Raw genomic sequence first — 22,921 nt, forward strand, 5'->3', positions numbered from 1 at the left:
AACAAAAGAAGAAAAAATTGCAGTTCTTTGAGTGGCCACTTGAGGCTGCCTTCAAAAGCAAGCCAGTTCCCTTTCAAGTCCATGTTAAAATGTCTAAGTTTACAGCAGAAATAAAAACATGTTTATAGGCTGAGTTTGCCGTCATTGATGCAGAATTGCCACGCCCCCCCCCCCCCCCACTTTACCAGGACCACCAGCGATGGCCAGGGATTATGACTCCCCTCCACCGCTCCGTCCACCATTAAAACACACGTGGACCTGCTTCACATCACGCTCACATCCAACCACAAATGCTCAATGCAAAACATACATTCATTTTGTTATACCCACTTTGTCCAGTTAAGCATCACAGGGGTGGAGCCTATCCCACCAGTCATGGGGTGGGGGATTGTAGGTGGGATGTCAGTTTGCCCAAATGATGGTGATAATCCAGTCAAACTCACTGATGGATGATTCAACATGTACTTTAGAGCCACTTTATACAACCCCTGGCAAAAATGATGGAATCACCGGCCTCGGAGGATGTTCATTCAGTTGTTTAATTTTGTAGAAAAAAAGCAGATCACAGACATGACACAAAACTAAAGTCATTTCAAATGGCAACTTTCTGGCTTTAAGAAACACTATAAGAAATCAAGAAAAAAAGATTGTGACAGTCAATAACGGTTACTTTTTTAGACCAAGCAGAGGAAAAAAATATGGAATCACTCAATTCTGAGGAATAAATTATGGAATCACCCTGTAAATTTTCATCCCCCAAACTAACACCTGCATCATATCAGATCTGCTCGTTGACATTGACCCTGTGCCATGACATCGACCCTGTGTGTCTTTTTACAAGGAATGTTTTCACAGTTTTTGCTCTATGGCAAGATGCATTATCATCTTGAAAAATGATTTAATCATCCCCAAACATCCTTTCAATTGTCCAAAATATCAACGTAAACTTGTGCATTTATTGATGATGTAATGACAGCCATCTCCCCAGTGCCTTTACCTGACATGCAGCCCCATATCATCAATGACTGTGGAAATTTACATGTTCTCTTCAGGCAGTCATCTTTATAAATCTCACTGGAACGGCACCAAACAAAAGTTCCAGCATCATCACCTTGCCCAATGCAGATTCAAGATTCATCACTGAATATGACTTTCATCCAGTCATCCACAGTCCACGATTGCTTTTCTTTAGCCCATTGTAACCTTTTTTTTTTCTGTTTAGGTGTTAATGATGCCTTTCGTTTAGCTTTTTCTGTATGTAAATCCCATTTCCTTTAGGCGGTTTCTTACAGTTCGGTCACAGACGTTGACTCCAGTTTCCTCCCATTCGTTCCTCGTTTGTTTTGTTGTGCATTTTCGATTTTTGAGACATATTGCTTTATGTTTTCTGTCTTGACGCTTTGATGTCTTCCTTGGTCTACCAGTATGTTTGCCTTTAACAACCTTCTCATGTTTGTATTTGGTCCAGAGTTTAGACACAGCTGACTGTGAACAACCAACATCTTTTGCAACATTGCGTGATGATTTACCCACTTTTAAGAGTTTGATAATCCTCTCCTTTGTTTCAATTGACATCTCTCGTGTTGGAGCCATGATTCATGTCAGTCCACTTGGTGCAACAGCTCTCCAAGGTCTGATCACTCCTTTTTAGATGCAGACTAACGAGCAGATCTGATATGATGCAGGTGTTAGTTTGGGGATGAAAATTTACAGGGTGATTCCATAATTTTTTCCTCAGAATTGAGTGATTCCATATTTTTTTCCTCTGCTTGGTCTAAAAAAGTAAACCGTTACTGACTGCCACAATCTTTTTTTCCTGATTTCTTATAGTGTTTCTTAAAGCCAGAAAGTTGCCATTTGAAATGACTTTAGTTTTGTGTCATGTCTGTGATCTGCTTTTTCCTACAAAATTAAACTACTGAATGAACATCCTCCGAGGCCAGTGATTCCATCATTTTTGCCAGGGGTTGTATATAAAACAGCTGAATGTCCCTCTGGAATAATTACAGCATAAAAATGCTCTTTATTTTAAATTTCTGATAAAGTATATGTGATGTGAATGTATACTGACATTTTAGCATCACAACGTGTGTGTGCGTGTGTGTGTGCGCGCATTCTGAGCACTGTTGTGTAGTAACTGAAGATTTACTGCTGTCTAGAAAATCCACGAGACCAAGCATGAAGGTCGCATGAAGATGGACAAGGCGCTGGTATCAGCAGAAAGCCTTCTGCAGGGTGGAGATGAAGACCTGAGGAACCAGACCAATGCTAAGCTCAGGGAGCTGAAGACCCTGTGGGAGGAGACCTGCACCTACGTCACCCACTGCCACAGGTGCTGAGCTGCTCCCTTCAGTATGTGAAAGCATTTGTTGGTATGCGCTTTGCGTCCGGGTCCTCGTTCCATAAAGAGTCTGGTGTGCACCAGTATTCAGATTCATCTCATTAACTGTGCACAGAACCTGTCCAGGAACCACGGCTGACATTTCAGTTGTTCTTTAGCTCCAGAGCCAAACAAATCCAGACGAAGGTGGGACGCATTGCAGTGGTGCAGAATTATAAATCACTCTTCAAACAGCTGATCATATCACAGCGCCACCTGCTGTCTTTGTGTATAAAATGGTCCAGGGTGGACTGTCGTGTGTCAGTGGACCTGCTGTTGGCACCTTTGTTGTAGTTAATCTGAATGTCAGTTCAGTGCTCAGATAGCCCATATTTCAGGGCCAGACTAAACTGTCACCTCCAGTGCTGCTTGAAAGCTTAAGTGAACCCCTTCAACTTTTCCATGTTTGAAAAGTTTTAGGGCATCAAAAAGCAAAACAAAAAATCTGGGTTTTTACATTTGAAATTTGTAAAATGATGCCCTTTAAACTGTGTGAAAAGTCATCTCTACATCGTGCATTGTAAGACATAAAAATATGAAAGTGCACCCTTCAGTATAACACACATGAACCATCACTGTTACATCAGACAGGTCAGGGGATGAACACATGAACATTATCCAGTCACAGAATATGTCTCAGGCTTTATTTACCTCAGTTATGAAGAAATACAAACAGCCTGGTGTTGTGAAAACTGAGAGACTGTGCAAGAAGGTGACAAGTGAGGAAAGCCACCAAGACACACACAACCCTGAAGATGCTCTCGGCTTCTGCAGTTGCAGAAATTATACATTGTGCAAGTTCTGCATTTTACGTCAGCTCTTGCACCTTCACAGTGTAGCAGAGAAGAATGTTCATAGAGCTAAACAGGTTAGTTCTGCACTTGCAGCTGAACTTTCAGTTCTTCATGTTAAGAAAATCTCTCTTTAAGGCATTTCCTGATGAAGCTGAATAACTGGTGAAGTAAAATGCGTTGAAGTGATCGATCCCCATGAGATTTAAAATGTTCCACAGTGCTTATGTCCTCGGCCTGCCGCTCTCCCGTCCCCCACTAACACAGCAGCACTGCTGATGACCTCCTGGCTCCCCTTGCACCACACGTGAAACAAAGCCAGAGGAAACGAATTCAGACTTAATTCATCTGCTACGATCGGTCAAAAAAAATTCAATTTATTTTCATTTATATAGCGCCAAATCACAACAAAGGCTGCCTCAAGGCGCTTCACACAAGTAAGGTCTAACCTTACTAACCCCAGAGCAACAGTAAGGAAAAGCTCCCTCGAGGAAGAAACCTCAAGCAGACCAGACTCACAGGGGTGACCCTCTGCTTGAGCCATGATACAGACACAAATTACAGAACAATTCACAAAACGAATATACAGGAAATGTTGTTGGTGCACAGGACAGGAGGGTCAATACCACACCCATCTCTGGATGGAGCCACACCTCAAACAGAGGGGAAAAAACATAATCAGGCATCAGAAAGAAATACTGTATAATTTGGTCGGCATTAAACAACAAGAAAAACAGAGAAATACTCAATCAATCAATCAATCAATCAATTTTTTTATTATAGCGCCAAATCACAACAAACAGTTGCCCCAAGGCGCTTTATATTGTAAGGCAAGGCCACTACAATAATTATGTAAACCCCCAACAGTCAAAACGACCCCCTGTGAGCAAGCACTTGGCTACAGTGGGAAGGAAAAACTCCCCTTTTAACAGGAAGAAACCTCCAGCAGACACCAGGCTCAGGGAGGGGCAGTCTTCTGCTGGGACTGGTTGGGGCTGAGGGAGAGAACCAGGAAAAAGACATGCTGTGGAGGGGAGCAGAGATCGATCACTAATGATTAAATGCAGAGTGGTGCATACAGAGCAAAAAGAGAAAGAAACAGTGCATCATGGGAACCCACCCAGCAGTCTACGTCTATAGCAGCATAACTAAGGGATGGTTCAGGGTCACCTGATCCAGCCCTAACTATAAGCTTTAGCAAAAAGGAAAGTTTTAAGCCTAATCTTAAAAGTAGAGAGGGTTGTCTGTCTCCCTGATCTGAATTGGGAGCTGGTTCCACAGGAGAGGAGCCTGAAAGCTGAAGGCTCTGCCTCCCATTCTACTCTTACAAACCCTAGGAACTACAAGTAAGCCTGCAGTCTGAGAGCGAAGCGCTCTATTGGGGTGATATGGTACTACGAGGTCCCTAAGATAAGATGGGACCTGATTATTCAAAACCTTATAAGTAAGAAGAAGAATTTTAAATTCTATTCTAGAATTAACAGGAAGCCAATGAAGAGAGGCCAATATGGGTGAGATATGCTCTCTCCTGCTAGTCCCTGTCAGTACTCTAGCTGCAGCATTTTGAATTAACTGAAGGCTTTTTAGGGAACTTTTAGGACAACCTGATAATAATGAATTACAATAGTCCAGCCTAGAGGAAATAATGCATGAATTAGTTTTTCAGCATCACTCTTAGACAAGACCTTTCTGATTTTAGAGATATTGCGTAAATGCAAAAAAGCAGTCCTACATATTTGTTTAATATGCGCTTTTGAATGACATATCCTGATCAAAAATGACTCCAAGATTTCTCACAGTATTACTAGAGGTCAGGGTAATGCCATCCAGAGTAAGGATCTGGTTAGACACCATGTTTCTAAGATTTGTGGGGCCAAGTACAATAACTTCAGTTTTATCTGAGTTTAAAAGCAGGAAATTAGAGGTCATCCATGTCTTTATGTCTGTAAGACAATCCTGCAGTTTAGCTAATTGGTGTGTGTCCTCTGGTTTCATTGGATAGATAAAGCTGGGTATCATCTGCGTAACAATGAAAATTAAGCAATACCGTCTAATAATACTGCCTAAGGGAAGCATGTATAAAGTGACTAAAATTGATCCTAGCACAGAACCTTGTGGAACTCCATAATTAACTTTAGTCTGTGAAGAAGATTCCCCATTTACATGAACAAATTGTAATCTATTAGACAAATATGATTCAAACCACCGCAGCGCAGTGCCTTTAATACCTATGGCATGCTCTAATCTCTGTAATAAAATTTTATGGTCAACAGTATCAAAAGCAGCACTGAGGTCTAACAGAACAACAACAGAACAACAAATACTAAGGTGATCGCCGGCCACTAGCCCTAAACTTCACTAAAAGACCCAGAATTTAGATAAGGTTGAGGCCGCGGCATGCTCCGTTTACTAATAAAATGAATTAAAAGAGTAAAAAGTCTAGAACTATACTATGCCAGTATGCTGCCATACGAAAAGGAAAATAAGTGCGTCTTTAGTCTGGTCTTGAAAGTCTCCACAGAATGTGACTGTTTTATTGATGCAGGGAGATCATTCCACAGAACAGGGGCACGATAAGAGAAAGCTCTGTGACCTGCAGACTTCTTATTCACCCTTGGGACACAAAGTAGTCCTGCACCCTGAGAACGTAAAGCCCGGGCCGGTACGTAAGGTTTAATTAGGTCAGCTAGGTAGGGAGGTGCGAGTCTGTGAATAATTTTATAGGCCAGTAACAGAACCTTAAAATCTGATCTCACAGGGACAGGAAGCCAGTGAAGAGACGCTAAAATGGGTGTAATGTGGTCAAACTTTCTGCTTCCTGTCAAGTCTGGCAGCAGCATTTTGAACCAATTGGAGAGCCCTAATGCTAGACTGCGGTAAACCAGAAAATAGAACATTGCAGTAGTCCAATCTAGAAGAGATAAATGCATGGTTCAGGGTCTCACCATCAGCCATAGACAGGATGAGACGAATCTTTGCTATATTTCGCAGGTGGAAGAAAGCAAGTCCTAGTAATATTTCTAATGTGGAGGCCAAAGGACAACGTAGGATCAAAAATTACCCCAAGGTTCCTCACTTTGTCAGTGGATGTATGACACACAAGCTTAGGCTAAGCGTTAGCTGGTCAAACTGACTGCAGATGTCTCACTGGACCAAGAACCATCATTTCAGTCTTATCGGAGTTTAAAAGTAGGAAGTTGCTAGACATCCAGCTTCTCATGATGCAAGACAATCTTCTAAGGATTTTATGTGGATGAGATTAGCAGCAGTTATCAGCATGTATAACGGAATATCATCAGCATAGCAGTGAAAGGTAATCCCCAAACGCCGCAATATGTGCCCAAGGGCGGCTATATAAGGGAGAAAAGCAGGGGGCCTAGAAAATGAGAGATTAATCATTTCCAGCACAGTCGGTTCACAGAGTGGGCCACAGGTCCTTAAACAGTTTTGTTGGTATTGGATCAAATAAGCAGGCTGTGGTTTTTGGTAGAACGTTACGAGTTTCAGCCCAGAACAAAGGCCAGTTATCAATAAAACTAAAGCCTTGCTGTCTACAAAATTGCACCAGCTATGTGTTTAACAATGTCAGCCTGCTAAACGCCTCATCCTTACCCCGGGAAGGGACCCAAGACTATTAATCGATGCCAACACATTTTTCTGGCAAGGTCCTCTCTGTGTCCATTTTTTGTGACCTCTGAGTGCTTCATCCTGACATCATTGGTGCCGACATGAATGACTATGTGACTGTATCTCGTGTCATGTTCCTAGTCTGTCTACCCTTATGCAGCATCGGCACCCTAAGATGAGTGGCAGAATTGGGAGCTCTGGCCCCAGGAATACATTTAACGTAGCTGGCGTCTGTAACCTGACTTAACCTGCAGGTGATAGAATGCCCTAGCACTAAAGCCCTGCGTTTTGGTCTGGGGCTAGAAGTGGAACTTACCTGTGGGCTCAAAGAACTCACATCAGACATATCCAAAGGAGAAAAACCGGTTCACAGTTCACAGTAGCAAGTGTGTACGGGGCACCGCAACCGGGCCCCAAGCCCTACGGGACTTCCTTCACCTAACCACTGTCCGAAAGCTGTCCTCCACAGCCAGCATTTCTAGGCTGATGTTAATAGGCACACTAGTTGGCCAACATTAACCTCATGTGGCGTGCCCCTAACATCTATCTCCGCTGAGCTAAGAAGCTGTGTCTAGGCTTACAGACAGAGCTCTCTAAAAGAGCCACCCTATCTGCCAGTATCACTCTTGATTTATGTAAAGTGTAAAGTAGTGTACTTTGTGCACCAGAAAATTCAAGCGTATAGCCAAGCTAGCACGAGCTAACAGCTAACGAATATGCTAACCACTCCTAAGATTCACACAGGAGTAAAATAATGAGCTATAATTCACAGCAGCTACACTGAAAACTAACAGAAGTATTCGACTGGTAGAAACAGTAATAAAAGAAACAGGTGTGGAGGAGGAGAGGAGAGAAGAAGAAACACAGCAGCCTGGATCAGCCTGGTTCCATCGGATTGGGCGTCCCCAGTTACAGCCAGTTTTTAAATCACTCACACTGAGTACAAATAAACTTTTGAATTATTTGCTTGAATGTGGTGTTCCAGCAAACCTAATATAGCTGGCGTGTCTGTTTATTTATCCTGTATGCAGTCGGATTGAGTGGGTGTGGCTCCACTGGAGTGAGTACCTGAAGGCCTATAAGGAGTTCGAGCTGTGGTTGGCACGACAACAGTGTCTGCTGGACGTGGCTGTGGAGTTGCAGCTGGGGGTGAAAGAGAAGCTCTGGCAGGTGGACCAGCAGAGGGTGGTCGTGAGCGACGTCCATGGTCATGCTGCTCTGCTGGAGAGGTTTACTGGACGAGGCTGCCGCACTGCACAACAGGACTCAGGACGCCAGTATAGACCCACAGGTCCAGGAGACGATGCAGGAGGCATATGGTGACGTCCGGACCGGGCTGAGGTGAGGGACACTCTGGTTCTGTTGCGGATACAAAGTGGACCTGTGTTGCCACAGAAGGAAGAAACACTGAGTGAAACTAGAATCCTTTTACAAAGGAAGCTAAACTGGACACCAACATCCAGACTGTTGGTCTTACTCTTTCTAATCGCAGTAGGGTGCAGAGGTAGGTTGGCTAATCGCAGTAGGGTGCAGAGGTAGGTTGGCTAATCGCAGTAGGGTGCAGAGGTAGGTTGGCTAATCGCAGTAGGGTGCAGAGGTAGGTTGGCTAATCGCAGTAGGGTGCAGAGGCAGGTTGTCTAATCACAGTAGTGTGCAGAGGTAGGTTGTCTAATCACTGCAGGGTGCAGAGGCAGGTTGCCTAATTGCAGTAGGGTGCAAGATGTATGTTGTCTAATCGCTGCAGGGTGCAGAGGTAGGTTGGCTAATCGCAAGTAGGGGTGCAGAGGCAGGTTGCCTATTCGCTGCAGGGTTGCAGAGGCAGGTTGGCTATTCGCTGCAGGGTGCAGAGGCAGGTTGGCTATTCGCTGCAGGGTGCAGAGGCAGGTTGGCCTATTCGCTGCAGGGTGCAGAGGTAGGTTGCCTAATCGCAGTAGGGTTGCAGATGTAGGTTGCCTAATCGCAGTAGGGTGCAGATGTAGGTTGCCTCATCGCTGCAGGGTGCACAGGTAGGTTGCCTCATCGCTGCAGGGTGCACAGGTAGGTTGCCTCATCGCTGCAGGGGTGCACAGGTAGGTTGCTCATCGCTGCAGGGTGCACAGGTAGGTTGCCTCATCGCTGCAGGGTGAACAGGTGGTTGCCTAATCGCTGCAGGGTGCACAGGTAGGTTGCTAATCGCTGCAGGGTGCACAGGTAGGTTGGCTAATCGCTGCAGGGTGCACAGGTAGGTTGGCTAATCGCTGCAGGGTGCAGAGGTAGGTTGGCTAATCGCTGCAGGGGGCAGAGGTAGGTTGGCTAATCGCTGCAGGGGGCAGAGGTAGGTTGGCTAATCGCTGCAGGGGGCAGAGGTAGGTTGGCTAATCGCTGCAGGGGGCAGAGGTAGGTTGGCTAATCGCTGCAGGGGGCAGAGATAGGTTGGCTAAATGCAGTAGGATGCAGAGGTATGTTGGCTATTTGCTGCAGGGTGCAGAGGTAGGTTGTCTAATCACTGCAGGGTGCAGAAGCAGGTTGGCTAATCGCAATAGGGTGCAGATGTAGGTTGGCTAATCGCAATAGGGTGCAGATGTAGGTTGGCTATTCGCTGCAGGGTGCAGAGGCAGGTTGGCTATTCGCTGCAGGGTGCAGAGGCAGGTTGGCTATTCGCTGCAGGGTGCAGGCAGGCAGGTTGGCTATTCGCTGCAGGGTGCAGAGGCAGGTTGGCTACTGGCAGTAGGGTTCCCACCGATGGTTCTTTGGAAACGGTCCCCACCTTGTCGGTCTTCAGGTGCTCCTTCACGGTATCTTACTTTTTTGTATCAATGGTTTCCTCAGTTTTAGAGGGTGACAAAAGTCTATTTGATCAGTCCATACTGAAAAACTACACATAAGGTATCATTACGTGTATATATTTTTTGTGGTCTCTTGTGCCTCCTGTTCCTCACGGCTGCGAACATTTTTCTGATTGGAAAAAAACGTTTAACTGACAAGCGGTTAATCTACATTCATGTGGGACTCCATCAGATCATGGTTTCTGCACAGAGCTTGTCCATCAGGTGGTTGAGTTGCAGAACTGGTGTGGCTGGGTGATATGGGACAGCCCCACCACCCCCCCCCCCCCCCCCCCCCCCCCCCCACAGACCTCTCTTTGTGCCACAAGAAGTTGAAAGTCACAGCACCTCATTCATTAAATCATCAGTCGTTTCTGTCTTGGACGTGATGAAATTAAAAATCCTATGATCCACAAAGACATAATAAAATAATGTTCAAATCACTCATTTTGCCTCCGTGTGGAGTGGCAATGCCACGTGACTCCGTGAGCGCGCTCGAGGCCATGCTCATCAATATTTAAGTGTTCCACCTGCTAAACAAAAGCAAAAATGTCAGCTACATATTTATAAACATGACCCAATCTAGAGCCCATGGATCCCCATGGACAACACACTAGTTTATTTTTAATTTCTGTAGTTTTCTATTTATTCAGTTGTGTTTAGTGTGCACTCTGTGCGTGCTCTATGTGCATGTGTGTGCTCAGTGTGTGCTCTATGTGCATGTGTGTGCTCTCTGTGTGTGCTCTGTGTGCTCTCTTTGTGCTCTGTGTATGTGCTCTGTGTGCTCTCTTTGTGCTCTGTGTATGTGCTCTGTGTGTGCTCTGTGTGCTCTTTGTGCTCTGTGTGTGTGTGCTCTGTGTATGTGCTCTGTGTGTGTGTGCTCTGTGTGTGTGCTTTGTGTGTGTGTGCTCTGTGTGTGTGTGCTCTGTGTGTGTGTGCTCTATGTGCTCTGTGTGTGCTCTGCTGTGTGTGTGCTCTGTGTATGTGCTCTGTGTGTGTGTGCTCTGTGTATGTGCTCTGTGTGCTCTCTTTGTGCTCTGTGTGTGCTCTGTGTGTGTGAGCTCTGTGTGTGAGCTCTGTGTGTGAGCTCTGTGTGTGAGCTCTGTGTGTGAGCTCTGTGTGTGAGCTCTGTGTGAGCTCTGTGTGTGCTCTGTGTGTGTATGTGCTCTGTGTATGTGCTCTGTGTGTGAGCTCTGTGTGTGCTCTGTGTGTGTATGTGCTCTGTGTATGTGCTCTGTGTGTGAGCTCTGTGTGTGCTCTGTGTGTGTGTGAGCTCTGTGTATGTGCTGTGTGTGTGAGCTCTGTGTATGTGCTGTGTGTGTGTGCTCTCTTTGTGCTGTGTGTGCTGTGTGTGTGTGCTCTGTGTGTGCTCTCTTTGTGCTGTGTGTGTGCTCTGTGTGTGTGCTCTGTGTGTGCTCTCTTTGTGCTCTGTGTGTGTGTGTGTGTGTTGTGTGTGTGTGTGTGTGTGCTCTGTGTGCTCTCTTTGTGCTGTGTGTGTGTGCTCTCTTTGTGCTCTGTGTATGTGCTCTGTGTATCAATCAATCAATCAATTTTTTTTATATAGCGCCAAATCACAACAAACAGTTGCCCCAAGGTATGCCACAAGGTATTGCCACAGTGTATGTGCTCTGTGTGTGTGTGCTGTGCATGTGCTCTGTGTGTGTGTGTTGTGCTGTGTGTGTGTGCTGTGTGCTGTGTGTGTGTGCTGTGTGTGTGTGCTCTGTGTGTGTGCTCTGTGTGCTCTCTTTATGATCTGTGTGTGTGTGCTCTGTGTGTGTGCTGTGTGTGTGCTGTGTGTGTTTGTGCTCTCTGTGTGCTGCGTGTGTGTGCTCTCTGTGTGCTGCGTGTGTGTGCTCTCTTTGTGCTCTGTGTGCTGCGTGTGTGTGCTCTCTTTGTGCTCTGTGTGCTGTGTGTGTGCGCTCTGTGTGTGTTCTCTGTGTGTGTGCTCTGTGTGTGTGTGCTGTGTGTGTGCTCTCTTTGTGCTGTGTGTGTGCTGTGGTATGTGCTGTGTATGTGCTCTGTGTGTGCTGTGTGGTGTGTGCTGTGTGTATGGCTCTGTGTGTGTGCTCTGTGTGCTCTCTTTGTGCTCTGTGTGTGTTCTGTGTGTGCTGTGTGTGTGTGCGCTCTGTGTGCGCTCTGCGCATGTATTCTCTTGCGATGCGTTTCCCTGAACACGGTACGTTTATACTAATGAGTGTGTGGCTTCGTCTTTACCTACATCTTCCTGAGCGAGGCATAAAAATTTAAATCTGTATTTTTGTCAGCTGTAAAGATGAAAGAGCAGCAGTGGTAGAATATTCAGATTGATCCCATGTTTTGTGGCATATTGTTCTTCCTGTTCTTCACATGGTTTTGACCAGACTGAACCTTGTCCTTGAAGTAGCAGCAGAAATTTCAGCAACAGTTGTGATTTACATGCTGGGAGTTGACATTTTCTCTCGACTCTGAGGTTGCTGGAAGATTTCTTTCTAGTTTAAAGTGTGTGATGCAAAAATTAAAGCAAGTCTGATCTCCCTCTGTGCAGGAGCGTCTGTCAGTGCTCCAGAAAATCGCAGGGAGCCCAAGATGTACCAAGGATGGTGTTCAGAGGTTCCGTCTGGCTGCTTCAAAAACAAGGGAGCTGACTGATCTGATGGAGACGGAGGACACAGCCGACAACAAGCTCAGAGCCTTACGGGTAAGACGGAGGACACAGCCGACAACAAGGTGTTGTGGCACAGGCCTAGTAGTGTTACACAATATTGGAAACAAAACTGACATTGTGATTTTTTTCATAGCAATATATATTGATACATGAATATCTTGCAGGATCATCCTTTCTGTATCCATAAACACTGTAGTACATATGCCAGTCCTCTATGTGGTGTTGTAATGGTTCCACAAAAATGGAGAAGACTGGAACCTGCACATAACTGGTGAAAAGGTGCTGATCAGTGTAGCAGAAAAAGGCTAGAACGTTTCAGAGTGGCAACTGAGTAAATTAAGTCTTTTAATCTGATTCACAGGCTGTGGAAAACTCTTATCAACAGAAGACGCCCTTGTTGTGGAAGACAGCATTTGGAAAAAATTGAATTCCTTACTGTGGAAATTGTTTGTGAATTAACAGCATTTTTAAAGAAGTCCCTCTGTGTTATAAGACATAGCTCTGGGTGTGTTTCTCACCCTGAACTGAAAGAAGCCACCAACAAGAAGAAAAAAAAACTAATTTTAAGAGCCAAAAGTCGTTTCTGCAATTATGTTATTATTGTCAGAAACAAAGTCCCTTCGGCTGCTCCCTAGTCTTCACTTGGGGTCTCCACAGCAGATCTGAGGTGGATCGGCATGTTGAATTGGCACAAGTTTTACGCCAGATGCCCTTTCTGGCACAACTCCACATTACATGGCAGGGGTGGGGTTTGAACCAAAAACCTTCTGCACTGAAACCAAGTGCACTCATCACTATTGGCGTCACAGCGCTCCAGCATCACCACAGCCATCCGTCATCTCTTCAGCTTAATGTTCATGATGAAAATAAAGCCCATTAATGATCCACCAAGACCAAGAAAAAAGTTACCTTGCAACATGTCATTAATTATGAGTGGCTGAGGTTAGAGAGGCGGAGCTATGAGATATGAATTCAACATTTTCAGATTTATCCACTCTGGGACCAGTGTAGAGGGAGTGGTCTGCTAGTTCTCTCTTTTTTTTTTTTTTTAAAGAGTGTGATTGATGCAGCACAGTGAGGGAGAAGGTACACGTCATGCATTCACATTACCACAGCCTGTTAATTTGAGTCACTTCAACCTCTTTTGTTGGTTACTCATGAAAAATGAACGTGCATTTTTATACTTGTCACTTGGTAATGTAAACATGCACGCTTAATTTAATGATGCCACATCACGATGGCAATGCTCAAACAATACATCACACAGCCCTAATTTGTAGTCCCAGTGGGGTGGGGTGGGGGGGGGGTCACCATGGCAACAGTGACCTGCTGTGCATATTGATTAGGCTAATTGGTTGGTGACTGCAAAACCATATTTTGGTTCATAGGGACTGTATTTGGTTGTTTGCACAGGTAGGACCTCAGTCTGAGTATTAGTACAATAATAGTTAACAACAGTAACTATTAATAGGAAAGGAACATGTTAATCTATTAATAAATTCTGTGTCAGCCTGATCCCACCAGATCTCAGAAGCTAAGCAGAGTAGGATCTGGTTAGTACTTGGATGGGAGACCTTTGGAACACCAGCGGCTGTGTGTGTTTCTCCAGGTAAAACTGGAGTTGTGTCAGGAAGGACATCCAGCGTAAAACTTGTGCCAGTTACCAATGCAGATCTGGCTGTATCCACTGTGGTGACCCCAAACAATAACAGGAGCAGCCGAATGAACAACAACAACCATACTACAGCCAACCCTTGAACAAGAAGTTTCAAAATACAGCTCAGCTGGAAGTGTTGGAGACGAACACCAGCCATACGCACATGGAGTGAACAGCGCGCCGCAGAGTAGATCCAGTTATATCCAGAAGGTTTTGACGAGTACATGGACTTGGCTTCAAAGCCTAATTCCACCGTTTCTGTGCGGGAACTTGTCAGACTGAAGTCAAGTGAGCGAACGAGCTGGTATGATGACTTTGCTTGAAAACAGCGGAAACGAAATCTGGAAATACAACCAACCTGAAAACGCACCCTAAACATCCCCATCCCATCCAGTTTTCCAACTGGGAAACAAAAAAACCTGCAGATGGACATGGAGAGACGAGCCGTCCCTGCTTGACAGTTTGTTATTAAGCAGGTGTTTGTCCAACTGCAACTATTAACAAGACAGCATAAAACATCAGACAGTATTAATCATTTTAAATTAAAGAGATGCAGCTGAAAAAGTTTGAAAGGATGGACTTCAATTATGATGCTATATCATTATATCAGTGGCATAAAGTGGTCTGAAAATAATGTCAATAATATTGCTATATTGTCAGTTATTGTGATATTTTCTTTGGCAAACTATCATCCAGCAAAATTTGTTGTAAATGTAAGAATTGCATTTTCAACAAAAAGCATATGTGATGATCACCACGTTTTAATGCAAGGGAAATGTCTAGATCACTTCCAATAAGTAAACCCGGGTTGAATCCTGTTCGTGCTAGCGGTCAGTGTCCTTGGACAAGACACTTAAGCTACATTATCTCAGTCCACCCAATTGTAAATGGATACTGCCTTTGGCTGGGGAAGTAACCTGCGTTGGACTGGCGTCCCATCCAGCAGTTGTGGACTTTATCTGCTTGATGCTATGGAATCTGGAAATATGCACCGGTGCCAATGAGCCTCAGGACCTATATAGGACTGATGTCTTCTGCTTTTCTGCAAAAACTGCTCAGAGGATAAATGTCACTTTTTCCAACCCCCTCCTACACTGGAAGGCATACCCACAAAATACTGCAGGGACTTTTTGCAGGAACGTTTGCCTTAGCTACAGGTAGGCACTGAAGAACAATAATGAAACCATCGTTCCAACAATGTTGCCACATAACTGTAAAATGAGAGCCTTATGGAGTATTACAGAGACACGAGGTCACTGTACAGACATGTTGATGGCATCTTTACAAAGGAAGGAAGGTCCAGGTCTTCTTTGGTTCCTCGGCCTTCCAGTCTTACTGTATGTTTGGGAGATGTGTTGCTAACCGGTGACTTAAGGCAACAACTGTATGTCTTGGTACTAGATGTCTTCAGATGGTCCTTCAGAACCACTGGAATGACTTCACCCTTTCCGTTCTTCAACACATTTATGTGAATGGGCCAAGAACGGACAGAACCTGTGTCACGTAAATCTGACTGTGGTGGACTCAGATGAGGAGTATCACATTTTGAGAACACCTCAGCTAGTAGACCTATTGGTACTCCTAGACCCACTGGTACAACTAGACCCACTGGTTTCGGTGCTTATTTCCAGACTCCGTAGTGGGAAGTGGTTGAGAGTCTACAACTCCCACTGACAGGACTCTAGTCCAATACGGGATACTTCCCCGGCCAAAGCTGGTACCCATTCACAGCTGGATGGACTGAGACCATGCAGATGAAGTGTCTTGTCCAACAACATAGACAGGTCACATGACTAGGAATTGAACCCAGATGTGCATGTTAGTTGCCCAACTCCTTCTCCTGCTGAGTTTCCTTTTCTTGAAAGAACAGCATATATTGTACTGATTCCAACAAAGATGGGTAGTTTCAGTGGTGTTCAACTGAGAAAGCAGTTCTGTACATTTGCATGGTTTGTGTGGTCCTGCAGGACCTGATGAACTTTACCCGTGTACTGAAAGTCAACATGTAGTTTTGTCCCTCCATATTAGGTCCTGGATGATAGCGTAGCCAGTGAAGAGAAAACCCTGCAGCATATCGAGGGTGTGTCAGAGGCTGTCAGAGCCAATACTTGTCCTGCAGGAGCTGAAGTGGTGGTGGAGGAAGCTGAAGAGCTGAGGCTCGGGTGGCAGAGGTTGAGGCAGGGGCTCTATGAGGCGGGTGAAGGCCTCCGGTCCAGTTTGGACTCCCACAGTCAGTACCTGACCAGGTGCCAGCAGCTAGGGGAAGACATCAGCCGTCTCAGGTTGCTTCTCCAGGGGCTGGACAAGGAGCTGGAGGAGGGCATGGAAACTGGTGACCAGGATGAACACACCGAAGACCAGCTGGTTGGCCAGTGGAGGAAGTACTCAGTAAGGATGTTTGTTTATTTATTCGTTTTAATGATGACTGACATTGATTGTTTGATTTTTACCCGAGACCATCACATTTTGTCTGTCTGTGTTCTGCATAAGTCCAGTTCTGTTACTGCCAGAGTCTTCAAATTCACAGGAAACATTCTTGGGACACAGATCTTGGACAAGTTCAGAGATGGCTAACCGTGACTCCTCCCACTGGCTGCACTTTGCGCCACAAGTTGAAAGAGTCACTGCGCCTCGTTAACATCTCAGTTACCATAGGCATCAGGCGATTGTGTCTGCATGCGATGAAATTACCCCATCATCCACAAAGAAAAAATAAATCAATGTTAAAATTACTCCGCTTTGACTCCGTGTGGAGCAGAGATGCTGCACAGCACCGTGTGTGTGTGTGTGTGTGTGTGTGTGTGTGTGTGTGTGTGTGTGTGTGTGTGTGTGTGCACGCGATGCCATGCTCCTCAATATTTACATGTTCCACCTTTGGGGAAAAAACATTTATGGTATGTTACTGGTACATATTTAATTAAAAGTTAAAAACAATAGTGTGGAGAGTGAAAGGGTGTTTAGCTTTGTCACACATTGTAGATGAAAACAGAATAACAGACGCTTCTTTCCATCAAAAGAACCTGCCCCTCACATTTTTGAAAAAGGCTTCATGCTCACAGGCATAAGTAAAGTTAGTGATGAACAGTTTCAGTTCTGTTCCTGGTGTTGTGTATTTTGTAGTGCTGAAGTCCACAGTGCTCAAAACTACACTGGACATGACTGCACCACATTTATTAAAACCACATCCCCCCCAAATCACAGTCACTTTGGTTCAATGATTACCTGCGTGACCTCAAGCATAAAGCAAGAGGTCTAGAACAGAAATGGCGTCGTTCAGAATTAGAAGTATTCCACCTTGCGTGGCGTGATGCTGTCTTAGACTATAATCATGCATTACTGGCTACAAAATGGACCTATTACTCTGATTTGATCAACAAAGACAAGAATAACTCAAAGTTCTTGTTCCAAACGGTGGCAACACTTATTCATGGACAACCCTGGCCTCTACTGGTGGTTGGCTCTCACTGCGGTATTGTATCACTTCCTGTTCCGGAGCACAGCGGTGTTTTTCTGTATCTGTTAGCTGTTTAATCTGCGCAGTTAGATTGATCTAGTTATCTAGATTACGATTTGTTTCCCAGTGTAATCTTTACGTGCTTTAACTAAAGCACTCCTTCTGCTGAATCACCTCTAAATTATTTACACATTATTCACTTTGCGTGTTTTTAGGAATCCGCTAGCTTAGCGCAGCTACTAGCTCTTAGCCGGTTTAGCATGGCGGCTTCTCCTGTCTCTCCCGCTCTGCTCTGGGTGTGAAATGTTTAGTTATTCCTCGGCCTCCTTTAGCAGTAATGGTACTTGTAATAAGTGTAGCTTATTCGTAGCTTTGGAGGCCAGGCTGGGCGAATTGGAGACTCGGCTCCGCACCGTGGAAAATTCTACAGCTAGCCAGGCCCCTGTAGTCGGTGCGGACAAAGGTAGCTTAGCCGCCGTTAGTTACCCCCTGGCAGATCCCGAGCAGCCGGGAAAGCAGGCCGACTGGGTGACTGTGAGGAGGAAGCGTAGTTCTAAACAGAAGCCCCGTGTACACCGCCAACCCGTTCACATTTCTAACCGTTTTTTCCCCACTCGGCGACACACCCGCCGAGGATCAAAACTCTGGTTATTGGCGACTCTGTTTTGAGAAATGTGAAGTTAGCGACACCAGCAACCATAGTCAATTGTCTTCCGGGGGCCAGAGCAGGCGACATTGAAGGAAAATTTGAAACTGCTTGGCTAAGGTCTAAGCGTAAATTTGGTAAGATTGTAATTCACGTCGGCAGTAATGACACCCGGTTACGCCAATCGGAGGTCACTAAAATTACATTAAATCGGTGTGTAACTTTGCAAAAACAATGTCGGACTCTGTAGTTTTCTCTGGGCCCCTCCCCAATCGGACCGGGAGTGACATGTTTAGCCGCATGTTCTCCTTGAATTGCTGGCTGTCTGAGTGGTGTCCAAAAAATGAGGTGGGCTTCATAGATAATTGGCAAAGCTTCTGGGGAAAACCTGGTCTTGTTAGAGAGACGGCATCCTCCCACTTTGGATGGAGCAGCTCTCATTTCTAGAAATCTGGCCAATTTTCTTAAATCCTCCAAACCGTGACTATCCAGGGTTGGGATTAGCAGCAATCTTCATTCCAGCTTATTAATTAATCAAAAACCCAGACAGAGCTTTAATTCATTTGAAAGCTTGACTCTGTAGTCTTGTCCATCCAAATTGGAAGTCCCAAAAACCAGTTTTATTTTGTTATTATCTATCGTCCACCCTGGTCGTTACTGTGAGTTCGTCTCTGTGAATTTTCAGACCTTTTGTCTGACTTAGTGCTTAGCTCAGATAAGATAATTATAGTGGGCGATTTTAACATCCACACAGATGCTGAGATGACATCCTCAACACGGCAATTTAATCTATTATTAGACTCTATTGGCTTTGCTCAAAAAGTAAATGAGTCCACCCACCACTTTAATCATATCTTAGATCTTGTTCTGACTTATGGTATGGAAATAGAAGACTTAACAGTATTCCCTGAAACTCCCTGCTGTCTGATCATTTCTTAATAACATTTACATTTACTCTGATGGACTACCCAGCAGTGGGGAATAGGTTTCATTACACTAGAAGTCTTTCAGAAAGCGCTGTAACTAGGTTTAAAGGATATGATTCCTTCTTTATGTTCTCTAATGCCATATACCAACACAGTGCAGAGTAGCTACCTAAACTCTGTAAGTGAGATAGAGTATCTCGTCAATAGTTTTACATCCTCATTGAAGACAACTTTGGATGCTGTAGCTCCTCTGAAAAAGAGAGCTTTAAATCAGAAGTGCCTGACTCCGTGGTATAACTCACAAACTCGTAGCTTAAAGCAGATAACCCGTAAGTTGGAGAGGAAATGGCGTCTCACTAATTTAGAAGATCTTCACTTAGCCTGGACAAAGAGTATGTTGCTCTATAAAAAAGCCCTCCGTAAAGCTAGGACATCTTTCTACTCATCACTAATTGAAGAAAATAAGAACAACCCCAGGTTTCTTTTCAGCACTGTAGCCAGGCTGACAAGAGTCAGAGCTCTATTGAGCTGAGTATTCCATTAACTTTAACTAGTAATGACTTCATGACTTTCTTTGCTAACAAAATTTTAACTATTAGAGAAAAATTACTCATACCATCCCAAAGACGTATCGTTATCTTTGGCTGCTTTCAGTGATGCCGGTATTTGGTTAGACTCATTCTCTCCGATTGTTCTGTCTGAGTTATTTTCATTAGTTACTTCATCCAAACCATCAACATGTTTATTAGACCCCATTCCTACCAGCTGCTCAAGGAAGCCCTACCATTATTTAATGCTTCGATCTTAAATATGATCAATCTATCTTTATTAGTTGGCTATGTACCACAGGCTTTAAGGTGGCAGTAATTAAACCATTACTTAAAAAGCCATCACTTGACCCAGCTATCTTAGTCTAATTATAGGCCAATCTCCAACCTTCCTTTTCTCTCAAAAATTCTTGAAAGGGTAGTTGTAAAACAGCTAACTGATCATCTGCAGAGGAATGGTCTATTTGAAGAGTTTCAGTCAGGTTTTAGAATTCATCATAGTACAGAAACAGCATTAGTGAAGGTACAAATGATCTTCTTATGGCCTCGGACAGTGGACTCATCTCTGTGCTTGTTCTGTTAGACCTCAGTGCTGCTTTTGATACTGTTGACCATAAAATTTTAATTACAGAGATTAGAGCATGCCATAGGTATTAAAGGCACTGCGCTGCGGTGGTTTGAATCATATTTGTCTAATAGATTACAATTTGTTCATGTACATGGGAATCTTCTTCACAGACTAGGGTTAATTATGGAGTTCCACAAGGTTCTGTGCTAGGACCAATTTTATTCACTTTATACATGCTTCCCTTAGGTAGTATTATTAGACGGTATTGCTTAAATTATCATTGTTTCGCAGATGATACCCAGCTTTATCTATCCATGAAGCCAGAGGACACACACCAATTAGCTAAACTGCAGGATTGTCTACAGACATAAAGACATGGATGACCTCTAATTTCCTGCTTTTAAACTCAGATAAAACTGAAGTTATTGTACTTGGCCCCACAAATCTTAGAAACATGGTGTCCTAACCAGATCCTACTCTGGATGGCATTACCCTGGCCTCTAGTAATACTGTGAGAAATCTTGGAGTCATTTTTGATCAGGATATGTCATTCAAAGCGCATATTAAACAAATACGAGGGCTGTCCGTAAAGTATAGGTCCTTTTTATTTTTTTCAAAAACTATATGGATTCAGTCATATGTTTTTACGTCAGACATGCTTGAACCCTCGTGCGCATGCGTGAGTTTTTCCATGCCTGTCGGTGACGTCATTCGCCTGTGAGCACTCCTTGTGGGAGGAGTCGTCCAGCCCCTCGTCGGAATTCCTTTGTCTGAGAAGTTGCTGAGAGACTGGCGCTTTGTTTGATCAAAATTTTTTCTAAACCGTGAGACACATCGAAGTGGACATGGTTCGAAAAATTAAGCTGGTTTTCAGTGAAAATTTTAACAAGCTGATGAATTTTGAGGTGATTCTGTCGCTTTAAGGACTTTTCAACGGTGCAAGACGTCGCTCAGCGCTCTCAGGCAGCGTCATCAGCCTGTTTCAAGCTTAAAACCTCCACATTTCGGGCTCTATTGATCCAGGACGTCGTGTGAGAACAGAGACGTTTCAGAAGAAGTCGGTTTCAGCATTTTATCCGGATATTCCACTGTTAAAGGAGATTTTTTTAATGGAAAGACGTGCGGACGGGTCTGCGCGTCGGGACGCAGCCGACGCAAGCGCGGCGGCACAGGAAAAACACCTCCGTGTTGATAACCATTTGTTAAAATCCAGTTGGCTTTTTGATGGCTTTATCAGTGGAGTGAGTAATTGAGAAATTGTTTTATCAGCTGGAGATGTTCCAACTTGTCCTCAAGGCTTCCAACAGAGGTGTTTTTCCTGTGACGGAGCGTCGCGGCGGCTGCGAGCCGACGCTGCAATCCGCTCCCGCACGTCTTTCATTAAAAAAATCTCCTTTAACAGTGGAATATCCGGATAAAATGCTGAAACCGACTTCTTCTGAAACTTCTCTGTTCTCTCACGACGTCCTGGATCAACAGAGCCTGAAATGGTGAGGTTTTAAGCTTGAAAACAGGCTGATGACGCTGCCTGAGAGCGCTGCACGACGTCTCACTCCGTTGGGAAGTCCTTAAAAGCGGACAGAATCACCTCAAAATCTCTCATCAGCTGTTAAAATTTTCACTGAAAACCAGCTTAATTTTCGAACCGTGTCCACTTCGATGTGTCTCACAGGTTTAGAAAAAATTTTGATCAAACAAAGCGCCAGTCTCTCAGCAACTTCTCAGACAAGGAATTCCGACGAGGGGCTGGACGACTCCTCCCACAAGGAGTGCTCACAGGCGAATGACGTCACCGACAGGCGTGGAAAAACTCACGCATGTGGCACGAGGGTTCAAGCATGTCTGACGTAAAAACATATGAATGAAATCCATATAGTTTTTGAAAAAAATAAAAAGGACCTATACTTTACGGACAGCCCTCGTATGTAGGACTGCTTTTTTGCATTTACGCAATATCTCTAAAATCAGAAGGTCTTGTCTCAGAGTGATGCTGGAAAAACTAATTCATGCATTTATTTCCTCTAGGCTGGACTATTGTAATTCATTATTATCAGGTTGTCCTAAAAGTTCCCTAAAAAGCCTTCAGTTAATTCAAAATGCTGCAGCTAGAGTACTGACGGGGACTAGAAGGAGAGAGCATATCTCACCCATATTGGCCTCTCTTCATTGGCTTCCTGTTAATTCTAGAATAGAATTTAAAATTCTTCTTCTTACTTATAAGGTTTTGAATAATCAGGTCCCATCTTATCTTAGGGACCTCGGTAGTACCATATCACCCCAATAGAGCGCTTCGCTCTCAGACTGCAGGCTTACTTGTAGTTCCTAGGGTTTGTAAGAGTAGAATGGGAGGCAGAGCCTTCAGCTTTCAGGCTCCTCTCCTGTGGAACCAGCTCCCAATTCAGATCAGGGAGACAGACACCCTCTCTACTTTTAAGATTAGGTTTAAAACTTTCCTTTTTGCTAAAGCTTATAGTTAGGGCTGGATCGGGTGACCCTGAACCATCCCTTAGTTATGCTGCTATAGACGTAGACTGCTGGGGGGTTCCCATGATGCACTGTTTCTTTCTCTTTTTGCTCTGTATGCACCACTCTGCATTTAATCATTAGTGATCGATCTCTGCTCCCCTCCACAGCATGTCTTTTCCTGGTTCTCTCCCTCAGCCCCAACCAGTCCCAGCAGAAGACTGCCCCTCCCTGAGCCTGGTTCTGCTGGAGGTTTTCTTCCTGTTAAAAGGGAGTTTTTCCTTCCCACTGTAGCCAAGTGCTTGCTCACAGGGGGTCGTTTTGACCGTTGGGGGTTTTACATAATTATTGTATGGCCTTGCCTTACAATATGAAGTGCCTTGGGGCAACTGTTTGTTGTGATTTGGCGCTAT

General features: G+C 44.5%; 1 protein-coding gene across 1 annotated transcript in view; it reads left to right on the forward strand.

The window, feature by feature from the left end:
• Positions 1-22,921, forward strand: part of syne3 (spectrin repeat containing, nuclear envelope family member 3) — a 155,422-nt gene that overhangs the window by 5,571 nt on the left and 126,930 nt on the right. The window contains 6 exon segments of the mRNA XM_034159822.1: positions 2,160-2,332; positions 7,830-8,028; positions 8,030-8,139; positions 11,867-11,891; positions 12,127-12,279; positions 15,932-16,291. Of these exon segments, the coding sequence (XP_034015713.1) occupies positions 2,160-2,332; positions 7,830-8,028; positions 8,030-8,139; positions 11,867-11,891; positions 12,127-12,279; positions 15,932-16,291 (1,020 nt within the window).

The sequence above is a fragment of the Thalassophryne amazonica genome, chromosome 19, assembly GCF_902500255.1.
Source record: "Thalassophryne amazonica chromosome 19, fThaAma1.1, whole genome shotgun sequence".
Classification (NCBI taxonomy): Eukaryota; Metazoa; Chordata; class Actinopteri; order Batrachoidiformes; family Batrachoididae; genus Thalassophryne; species Thalassophryne amazonica.